Source organism: Numida meleagris, chromosome 5, assembly GCF_002078875.1.
Source record: "Numida meleagris isolate 19003 breed g44 Domestic line chromosome 5, NumMel1.0, whole genome shotgun sequence".
Classification (NCBI taxonomy): Eukaryota; Metazoa; Chordata; class Aves; order Galliformes; family Numididae; genus Numida; species Numida meleagris.
The window spans coordinates 7,784,800-7,796,217 of NC_034413.1; the positions used below are offsets into that span (position 1 = coordinate 7,784,800).

The 11,418-nt window shown below is 42.1% G+C and overlaps 1 protein-coding gene across 15 annotated transcripts in view; it reads left to right on the top strand.

The window, feature by feature from the left end:
- The window catches only part of ABLIM1 (actin binding LIM protein 1), a 182,419-nt gene extending 172,790 nt beyond the window's left edge, over positions 1-9,629 (top strand). For 13 of the 15 annotated variants that reach the window (XM_021399863.1, XM_021399858.1, XM_021399860.1 and 10 more), the window contains 2 exons: positions 1,596-1,676; positions 2,945-3,058. In XM_021399863.1, the coding sequence (XP_021255538.1) occupies positions 1,596-1,676; positions 2,945-3,058 (195 nt within the window). Of the gene's footprint in view, positions 1-1,595; positions 1,677-2,944 lie in introns of all 15 variants that reach the window. The other 2 variants (XM_021399868.1, XM_021399852.1) reach the window with 1 other exon arrangement.

The window sequence follows — 11,418 nt, forward strand, 5'->3', positions numbered from 1 at the left end:
TTTAAACCTGATCACGTGGGTACTAGGCGACCTTTAAGGTCCCTTCCTAACCATGCCATTCTATGATTCTATGAAATGAAGAAAGCCAACTCAATGTCAGCGTGAAACACCTGGGAAGTGAAAATTAGTAAATTTTAGAAAGACCAAATCTTATCAAGTGATTCACCAGAAAGGACAGAATTTGTGCATCCTCACATCCCAGATTGAAACATACCTTATTGTGAATACCCGAATATAAAATGTACTTATGACCACAGACCTTTACTTAAACTCTGCCTGTTTAAATATTTTGAAGTTACATTTTAGTTTCCTTTAATGCTGTATATGGTAGCCACTTCCAGTATTGAACACAAACAATGTAATTCAAAGTATAGGCTTAATTGTATGATTGTGACAATGTCCGAATCTCCTAAGAATCATATCTTAAAGTTGGTATGTAAGCACACATTACTTAAATTATAATCACTTACAATAAACTCATGTGTGTGTTCATTGATGCCTGAATCTTATTTATTGCATTTCACCGGAGTAATTGTTTACAATGGAATTAACTTATTGCTTAGTACTACCCAAAAGCTGATTTGGTTGAATTTCTTCTGCTGTTAAAATAGTTAATAAAAGTTGATGATAGATCAGCTTCTTCTCCAGGAGGGTTTTGGCGATTTCATTCAGTGGGCAAGTATCTGGCTAAAATGGTTTTGTTTGCCAGGAATGGCTTTAATTCATGTGGTTTTCTGAGATCCTTTTTAAGAATCGTTCTTTCTGTTGTATTAAACTGATTTGAGATCCACTGACGTTAAACGTTTTACTTCAAACTTAGAACCTATATGAGTAAAAGAAAAATTAAATCACTTGTGCATCCAGGGATTAATTGTTGGCCAGTAGCTGATTAGTATAAATTCTGGACATTCTTTGAAATGTAAAGGGAAATCAAGGGAAATGTAATGAGGGGTGTACCGGTCATATATTCTTCTGAAGCAGGTGAAGATGTGTAAGATAAATATGTCTACAAAAACATCTCTTTCATCCACATATGTCTGTTCTTTAACTATCCAAACAGGCAAAGAAAATCCTTTGATGAATTTTGTTGAATGCAGTGGCCCCCACTAATGAATATCTTGCTTTTTCAGAGTTACTGTTCCTTCAGATGGACTCTTACTTCAGGTGTACTTTCATATACTTTTAAGAGTCCTCTGAATTTGTTTTCTTAGGGCTGTCCACATTTTGGCAACCATCTGCCAGACCAATGAGTGCCAGATCTTCATATCTTAATAAACCCTAAAATTTGTACATTGCTAGATGAGAAAGTATATTGAATAGAGAGGACTCTGTCTTATCAAAGCTAGCTAATATATTAAGTGCACTGTAAAAATCAGCGTACACAGAACCTCAAAAATATGAGGCAGTTTGACACTGATACTAAACAAGTTCTTGCTCTGTCCGGATTGGCCTGTCTTTCATGCATCTTTCAAAAAAGAAATACTGTGATTTCCTTTGAAAAGGAAAAAGAATGATTGTGTGGTTATGAAAATAAGACACGTTGTGTTCTTTTTGTTTTAAAATGTAAATACCTCTCTTTTATACATTGTTAACAGATTTTTCCATATGAAATACTCATGGTGACCAACAGAGGGCGAAATAAAATACTAAAAGATGTAGACAGAACCAGGCTGGAGGTAAGAGAAGCAAGTTCCTACATGCTTTTTCCTGCTGAAGTTGTTTGTTGTTGCACACTTGAAAGCTCAAACATTAATGTGTGGGTCCTTGTTAGACTAGCAAGATTTCCCAGCAGTGAATGGTGAAGAAGGAATCAGATGGGGAGGAAACAGTAGCTTCTCAGCAAATGGTGCCAGGCCAGGAGTCACACGTCTCTGAGCAGGAATGCCTCTGTCTCCCTGCTCCTGGGCAGAGCTGTTCACAACCCCCTTATTTTTCAAGCGATTATTTTCATTCTTGCAAATTGGTAAGAAGTCCAAAATTGGTCAAGTGTTTCACAGTCACAGGACCCATATTAGAATGGAGCAATGCTTTGTCTGGGCTTGGATCATTTCTTAGTGAAGCATCAGTACCAACCACCTTTGAGGATCCACAGTCTAACTTGTCTCTAATTCATTGTGTTAAACTGACTCATTATGCAAAAACATGAGGATTTAAATCTCTACTAACAAATGAAAGTTGTCTACCAATCTGTGGATTACATTTAAGCAGCCCACGGGAATTTCTTGGTTGGGAATGTTTAGGTTAATTCTAGTTGATTAGTCTTGTGGAGGTGCATTAAAGGAGTCACAAAAACTCAGGTAAGTACCCACTGATTTACATTTTTAGATAGGTAAATACATGGTTGCTAATTAAAATTCAAGATGGTGTTACATTAACACCAGAGGGAGAGACTTTCTCTGTCCAGTGCACTCTAGAGCAGAGGAATAAGAGAGACACACAAGGGATGTTTCAGTTGTAGAGAAGTGTGCTGTGCAGTTAGGCTAGCCAGCCATCTTTCTCCTCAAAATTTGCAATGTAGCACGTTCAACCTGCAGCCCTTCATCAAAGCTCTCCTAAAACCCAGTGCTTGAACTTCTGTGTGCGAACAGAGATGACTAGCTAAAGGCTGGAGAGGGGCATGCAAGAGCTATTTCTTTTCTGTGATCTGTCACTTGTTGGGTAGCTTCAGACAACTTGGTTTTTCTGTCTTGCTTATTCATCAACTGAAATAGTTCAGATGATGTTACCAATGGCAAAATATTATTGGTGCACTGAGAATCCAGGTTCATAAAGGCTTGGATACATGTTTTGTTATTTCATCAAGCTTCTATCACTAGGTCTTGGAGTGGCATCTGGAGTGACATGAAATCCCATGAGGCACTCCTGTCTCCTGTTGCACCTCTTCCAGCTTTGACTGACCATTGCCTTTTCTCCCCTCCCTCTTTTTTTTTTTCTTGTTTTAAAGCGTCACTTAGCACCTGAAGTTTTCCAAGAAATATTTGGCATGACGATACAGGAGTTTGACAAGTTACCTCTCTGGAGACGCAACGACATGAAGAAAAAAGCAAAACTCTTTTAATGTCCCTTTAAACAAACAACTAAAAATGACGCGTAGGATATTGTATCATACAATCCAAACTATTTGGAAGCAACCACTTACCCACCAAAAAGGGAAAATCGCATAGTGGCACCTCTACACACAGCAATTGAACAAGATGAACTTTTGCCCTCCTGGAACACAGGGAAAAAATATCTGGGCTCAGAAACAACAGTGATAATTTTCAGAGGTGTCGGCCTTTTACATGATGATATACAAGATAGGAAACTTTTCTTCTCCCTCAATGATATTCCCTTTACTTCTCTCTGTAACACGATGGAACTTTATTGCTAGAGCCAGGAAGTGCCCTTAGGATGCCTTGTAGACTAAAGTAGTTGTAACCACTCCAAGAACTGGAAAAGAAATATATATATATATAATATATATATATGTATGTGTGTTTGCGTGTGTGCGCACATGTATTTATATCTATTCATCTGTGTATGTATGTGTATATATGTGTATATATGGAGAGAAAGATAGATACTCCATAGTGAAGGAGAAGGCCTTTGTAACACATCCATGTGGTCACATCAAGTCTTTCACACAACTGTTTCTTCACTGGCAGTCTTTTGAAACTGCATCTTCTTTGTGTGACACAACCTGCAGAGGTGGGCACTTTGCTCACCTGCCATGCATACCAGTTGAATTCTTGGAAAGCGGACTCCTTGTACTTGTATATATTTGCTAGGATATAGGAAGTGAATTGCTGTGTCTGTTGTTGGTCTTCCCTCTTCCACACTTTCTGCTTGAATTAATAAGGCTGGAGCTTAACCAGTCAAATGATGTAAGATCACCTAAGTAATGGGAATGATGGAGAAGAGTCAGTTTTCTTGTAATTTAGTCCAGGAGATGGGTGGGTGAAGGTGGGAATGAAAGAGTGAGAAAATGCTTTTTTAAGCGTGCCCTGGTTCACACCCAGAGATTTTGGACAGATTCCTTGCTAGTAATTAATTACTAGTACAGCTCCTTAGACTGCACTGGATTTTACGTCAGCAGGGAAGATGGTTCTCTGCAAGCCAACATACACTTTCATCCTTCTTAGGAGGAATGTTTATGAATTAAAAGGTACCACCAAGGTACCATGCTCTGCCAATAGAGGCTTTTTGATTAAATTGCAGTTGCTGTGGTCAATATGGCACAGTGCATGGGGCCAAGCACTCCCTTTTTAGTTAATGTAGTTTTTCTCTTCTGCTTGGAAAAGAAGGTGCAGACTCTTTTTTCCTCTCTTGAAGCTTCAAAGCTCCAGCCTTGGTTATTTTTATTTCCCTTTGTGCCTGACTTGGTATATGAAGACAGAGAAATCATGCAAGGTGGTTTCTGAGCTGCATTGGACTCCTTATTGCTTTCAGTCTTCTTCCACTATGTTGCAGCTTGAAAAATAACTGGCTATATATACCTTAACTGCTTCTGGGCAGGTCCTATACAGAGAAGGACATGAGCACCAAAGTAACTGAATGAATGCATTGTGGCTGCAGCATCAGCTTTTTCTCTTCCTTGATGCTTAACTGCCAATGCATATTGCACTAATGACCATCTCCTAGAGTCGGAGAAAGTCATTTAGGTTCTGTGTCTGTCAAAGAATATCAAGGTTTCATTCTTAATGCAGAAACTTTTGGCACTGGAGACATCAGAACCTTTGTATTTTCTGTTACATGAGACATTAGTGTTAAAATCTGGAAGTCAGGAAGAGGAAACAGTCCCATGTAGTTGTGAGGTTCACTATCACTGTGTTGAGTTCTGTATATCACCAAATGGCATTTCACCATGAAATGTGCAGGACAGCCCAAATCCTGCCGCCTCTTTGCTGCTTTAAGACGTCCTGTTAGAACAGATCGCTTTGGTTCATGTGCTCCGTGCTCTGGAGCTAAGGGAATGATGAGTCCAGCGGGCGTGCTGGAGAATGTTCTTGCATGCAGACCTGGCAGCATTGTCCCCACTGAACACAGGTCCTCAGTGAACACTGTACCACACGGCTGGTTGTGGTTTAGCTCTCTAGACTTAACTGAGATTACAGCAAGGATCAGTTCAACATGCTTTACTTCATTTTTCAGAACAAGCATCTGAAATGGCTTTAGAAGAACGCTGAGAAGCAAGTGGGAGCTAGGGGCACTGGCAGTTGGAGATGCATTTTTGAGTGATTGCTGAAACCACATCCATGCAGTGAAAGGACAGTGGCGTTTTACAGTCATAAGCTTTGTGAGTGCCAGTCTCAGAAATTCAGTGTATGTTACCTGCAAGTTGTGGCTTTATGTTGAGAAGAATTGGATTTAATCATTTAAAGTATTAAAATTCTCCAAATTTTGCCAACTCACATCCTATAGGTGATGCTGTGCTGCTGCCACCCAAACACAGTGGGCTTTGTAGGTATCTCAGGTCACCTTGACCTTTCTGATATGAAGACTGCTGTCACAGACGTGAGCTGCCAGCCCCCAGCTTTAGGTTGTTGAATGTCTCACGGTGTCTGTGAATATCCTACCCAGTCATTTCAGAGATGACTAAGCCAGGTTGTCTTCTCTCTTCTCTCTCTCCTCAAAAAACAAAAGACAAAAGAAAAATAAAGAACCCATTCCTCCAGCCTTTGAAAAATGACAAGATAATTTGTGTCTGCCTTATCAGCTGAGAATGTAAAGTTTCAATTGCAGCGCGGGTAGGAATGAAGAGAAGCCAGCTTAGATCCTGCAGATACAATTAATCTCCTAACTGGATTTTTGGGCTGGTGCTGGTTCACACCTTACTGTTGTGGAGCATAGTCAGTTCGCAGCTCTCTACACTAGACTTAATACTGCTTTATTTCTGATTGAGACCATGAGGGTTTTCTGAGCATTAATATCATGCCTATGCTCAATTCCTCTTAACTATCGCAGCCACCTATAAGCAGATGCACCCCGAGAGATCTCACGCCCTGAGTGCCATGCTGCAGCCAGCCAGTGTGTGCTCCTGCAGTGGGCCCTTTGCAGTTGTCACTGCAGCACTTTCTCAACTTTAATCTGCTCTTCCCACCTAATAGAAAGGGAAATGCAGCCCCAGGGAGAATTGTCTTTGTGATCAGTGGATCATTTTCCTAGTATCAACCCAGTAGTGCATTGTTTGTTGGGCAGCTCTGCACTGCAGGACGATTCTTTGTAATTCCCCTCTCACTATTCCCTTGTGGCTGATAAATTTGAATACTGCAATCTAACGTAGAGCTTTGTAACTAGACTGTAAATTATTCAGTAAATACTTAAGTGTGTAAGAATATGCCTTAAGTACACGCTTAAGTACTTCTGTCTCCTGCAAAGCATCTGAGCTTCTGATGAAGTCCTCTCAAACAGTGCTGTCAACAGTGTCTCTGCTGAGAGGACTGAAAACTAACTGATTTTGTCCCTTTTTTTTTCCCCTTCTGCTTTAAGAATGATAAACAAAGACCTGTAAAAGTAGGCATGCAGGATGGAATTACAAAGTAACCATACGTGTGTGCAAAATTGAATTATGTACAGATGCAGCTGAGATACTATGCGAGTAGTTAACCTGGAATTTCCAAATAGTTGTATTGAATAGACAGCCATAATTCTGTAATGAAGGTTGTCACTTATGGATGCCTGGTTCTGTGATCTATCGAGTGTGCAGAAGGCAAGGTCACTTTCCCACTTGAGAAAGCAGATTTGGAAATTACTAAACTGTCCGCTGTTTCTCAATGAAATTACGTGACCTACTGTGGCCTCCATGTAGGAAGCTGAATGATAGCATCTCAACTCTGCCAGTGTCCCAACCCAAGCTTGCTAAACTTTCTGTACAACTGGAAGAATAAGTTCTCGTGAAGCTCATTCACAGAACTTCATGATTTGTTTGTTACCATTTCACGCTGGTGTCATTTAAGAGATGTTTTAGAGGCGTAACTCTCAGAAGCGTATTTTTTTTTCAGTTTGGTTAGTAGCCTTTCATTAAACATAGTTGTGATGCATTGTGCACATAGCTGCAGTGTGCTGTGAAAGGTTAGACTAGGCAAACAGGAAGTTTCTTAATAGCTGCATGTGGAGGCAAGAGAGCTCTGTGGCTCCAGTAATGCTTTCACTCCTGTCAGGACAGATGTCATCTTGCCTTACCAACTTGTCTGGTCCCAAGTCTGTCTGGGCCTAGCACTGAAGTGCCCAGTACTCTTCCCCTGCTGCGATTAGTCTGAAACTAGGCATGTTTTGAAGTGAAATCCCTCTCTGTAAGCCATTGCTGCTCCTGGAGTGTCTCTGCCGTGTCAGTTAATATCAATGGGTGGAGAAGTATTAAGTTCTGTGAAGGAGAACAGGTGGAATAACCATAGAATCATAGAATATTCCAAGTTGGAAGGGATCCACAAGGATCAGCAGCAGGTCAAGGGAGGTGGTCCTGCCCATACACTCTGCACTGGTGAGACCTCACCTGGAGTACTGTGTCCTGATGTGGAGTCCTCAGTACAGAAGAGACATGGACCTGTTGGAACGCATCCACAGGAGGGCCATGAAAACGATCCAAGGGATGGAAAACCTACCCTGCAAGGACAGGCTTAGAGAGCTGGAACTGTCTCTGGGGAGGCCTGAGAGCAGCCTCTCTGTATCTAAAGGGGGGCTATAAGGAGGAAGGGGACAGACTCTTTAGCAGGGTCTGTTGTGATAGGATGAGGGGAAATGGTTTCAAACTAAAAGAGGGGAGATTTAGATTGGATATAAGGAAGAAGTTTTTTACAATAAGGGTCGTGAAGCACTGGAACAGGTTGCCCAGAGAGGTGGTGGATCCCCATCCCTGAAGACATTTAAGGTGAGGCTGGACCGGGCGCTGAACACCTGATGGAGCTGTGGGTGTCCCTGTTCATTGCAGAGAGGTTAGACCAGGTGACCTTTAAAGGTCCCTTCCAACTCAAACAATTCTATGATTCTATGGTCATCTAGTCCAAGCTTGATTTCTCCAGGGTTTGTTGGGTGGTGTTTAGCAAACATAGAAGAAATGTGTGCGGGCTTGTATTACCTATTTCAGACTGTGGAGAAGTCAGGTTTGGAGCATGTGTAGATTATGAGCATCTTTGCTCAAGTCGATGATAATAATGATGCATAAAACATGCAGGAAGAAAGAAAATCTACTGATCTGTGCTGAAATGCCAGTAATTCCCTAGCAGAGACTCTTAGGGCTTGGTCCCACATCCCCTTTCACATTAGATTAGCCCCAGGTTGCAGTCCAGTTCTTTGCCAACACATCTGCTGGAGTCCAGCATAGTCTTCAGTGTAGACATGGAAGGAGTGATCTTGCCAACACATGGTATGATTTTATACCACTGCTATGGAATGAAGAGCCTTTCTTTTAGTGTAGAAACGCTCTTACTGCTGTGGGTCACAGGACTGTTCTTGCTGGTGAGTTTTCCTTCTGATTTCTCCCACACACATATTCTGTGCTCGATAAAGTAGAAAATAAAAAGTCTGTTACAGTGCAAAGACACTGAGATATTAGTCAGATAACTCTGCTGGCAGGAGCTATGTGATGCTGGCAGTTGCCATAGAGGGAATAAGTGTTATTAATTTTAATGTGAGCATCAGTGCAGGAAGTGGGAATCTAATTGGCCATTAATGCTGTTTGCCTGTATGCAAAATAAATTATTTGTTGCCCAAAGGGCTTCTAACAGGGAAAGACTTCTGCTAATGATTTCCTAAAAAGTGCTTGTCCATGTGAAGAGGTGCAACTTCCACATGCACCGTGGTCTTTCTTTTGAGGTAAAAAAAAATGACTGAAGGCAAGCAGTTACCTGGTTTGCCAGAAATCACTGCAGTTAATATGAGTGCTTCTCCCAGGACTTGTAAAGCTGAGGCCCATGGGACCTTGCTCCTACGGGTTAGGAAGTGAAGTGTAGAAAGGCTTGAAGAAGCAGAAGCAGTCATGCAAATCCCAGCGGTGCCTTACCGGGCTGTGCCTGGCTCCCTTGGGCGCTCGACAGGTCCCCTGGACACCTCCACAAAGCATGTTGTGCAAACCCACTGCAATCAGTGGATTCTCTCACTGACGTCTGCACACTTGGGAGCAGGCAGGCTCTTTTCATCTGTCGAGACCAGAAAAGTCTCAGAGTGTCACCATTGGGTCTGTCTTGTCCAGGCAGTGTGACTTGGTCATTGCTGACAACTCTTCCTGTAAGAGGGCCTTACAGCTGGGACTTGGGTTTTTTTTTAAGCTTTGGAAACTGAAACTAATTTTTTCAAAGGTATATTTTATTTTAAATCAGTAGATTTGGGCAATAGGATTTTTTTTATCATTTTATTTTTTTTCTTTTCTCCTCCTCTGCATGCTACAAACCAGCATCCCAGGGAGGTGTCCCTGTGTTTCCCACTCATCTGTGAGACAGCTCTTTCTGAGTCTCTCTGTAAAAGTGAGTTGATGTCTTGTCTGTACAGTAAGTCTGCTTGTATGCATAATGAACAGTTGAGCTGGGTTGCTGTTCTGTACAATTAGTGTTTCAACTGTCATACTGCAAACAGCACACACTGCACTCCTGTGCCACTGTAATCTGCATCACTGTTGTACTCAAGTCAATGAATAAAGTTTGGAGCTTTATTCTTAATTGCTGGGTTCGTCTAGTCTCATTTATTTGTGTTTTTTTTTCTTTCATCTTGCAGAGCTGTATCACAGTCTTGTGATACAGGTTGTGCTCTCAGGAAGGATACAGGTGAGACGTAAATGTCCAGACCAAAGCAGATGAACAAAATGCATGGCTTCAGTAAACATTTGACAAGACATTCTAGAATGGACACAAGCTGCTTGTAACTATCTTACTAAAGTATCTATTCTACAAACCACATAGGAGTGCTAATGCTGTGTGGCTAGTTGGTGGTTTAGAAGGACCAGAGATAACAGCAAGGTCAGGTAGGTGATACTGTTACATTGTCTTCACAGCATAAATAGCTTCCTTTCTCTAGCCTTGTGAGTTCAGCTGAAATTTTAGTCTCTGATGTGGTATCTCTGTGTCTTAGCATTTTAAATTAGGTGTTTGCCTAACTACTGTTTACATCTACCCAGCCTTGTGCTGGGTGTAGAAGACAGGGGAAGGTGCCATTACAAGAAATGGGGCCATAAAACATCTCCGGGTGCTCTGAACAGCCATGTCTGCAGCAGGCCCTAGCAGCAGCAGCAGGGTTGGGCACACCCATTGCCTAAGAAGAAAGAAATGTCAAGGGACTTTGCTCATTAATGCACGTGGATATGCCCTGGGAAAGGAGCCATGCATACACAGCTCTGGTAGGTAACCTGCTGTACATCTCCATTGAATTAGCATGAGCCTCCTGCAGTTATGGGACCTGGAAAGACCAGAGCTGGAGCCTCATTAGGACTGGCCTTTGGGCTTGTTTGTTAAAGGGGAGGGGGTGTGCCGTGATTCTTTTGAAGTGAAACCATTGGAAATCAATCCTAAAAAAACTCAGAGTGGGAAAGAATCATGTTCCAGGCCATTGATCATCTGAGTGCAGCTCTCTGTTCAGGAGCAAGAGTGGTACAGTGCACATCACAGAATCACCGGTGGTTTGGATTGGAAGGGACCTTAAAGAACATCCATGCCATGGGGAGGAACACCTCCCACCAGATCAGGCTGCCCTGGGCCGCAGCCAGCCTGACATTGAGCACTTCCAGGGATGGGGCATTCACAGTTTCTCTGGGCAACCTGTTCTTCTAGGATCTGTCCACTCTCAACCACAGAGAAGAAAAAAATCAAGTCTCCTTTTCAAGTTTACACATGAAAAATCCACTCTCAGCTCCTTCCTTGTAGGAGCAGTTACCATCTGGTGCCAGCCCTAGGACATCTCCAGCCAGCCAGGCCATGGAGGTCCCCACCAGCAGCCCCAAGCCTAAGTCCTAGGTTTCTCTTTTCCTTTCTTCCTCTTTTTTATTTTGTTAGACCATTTTTCCCCGCTCCCCTCCTCCCCACAAATTATGTGAGGTTTATGACCCCTGAGTAATAGCTGAGGAATGCACTGCATCCTACAGCATCCCAAGGCATCTGGCAATGGGAATCTTCACAGCATGTCAAAAATACACAGATAATACCACTGTAAATAGCTCAGATCAAAACAAGTCAAATGTCAGTGCTAATTTGCTGTCAAGTATATAGTCCAAGACCACTTCCTCACGCACAAGGAGAAACCCGGTTCCTGAGTGTGGCTTGCTCTGCTGTCACAGAAGCTCGCTCCTCAACTCAGAATGAACAAGAACAGTTGTTTTTTTTTTTTCCTTCACTGTTTTTTTTTCCATAGTTTTTGTGCTGTCCACTGCTGAGTCTGAGGCTGGGAAATGAAACTTCAATCTTGCCTGCCATTTTTCTATTGTAAGAAAGGACTCTTGGGAAAGATATTTACTGTTTT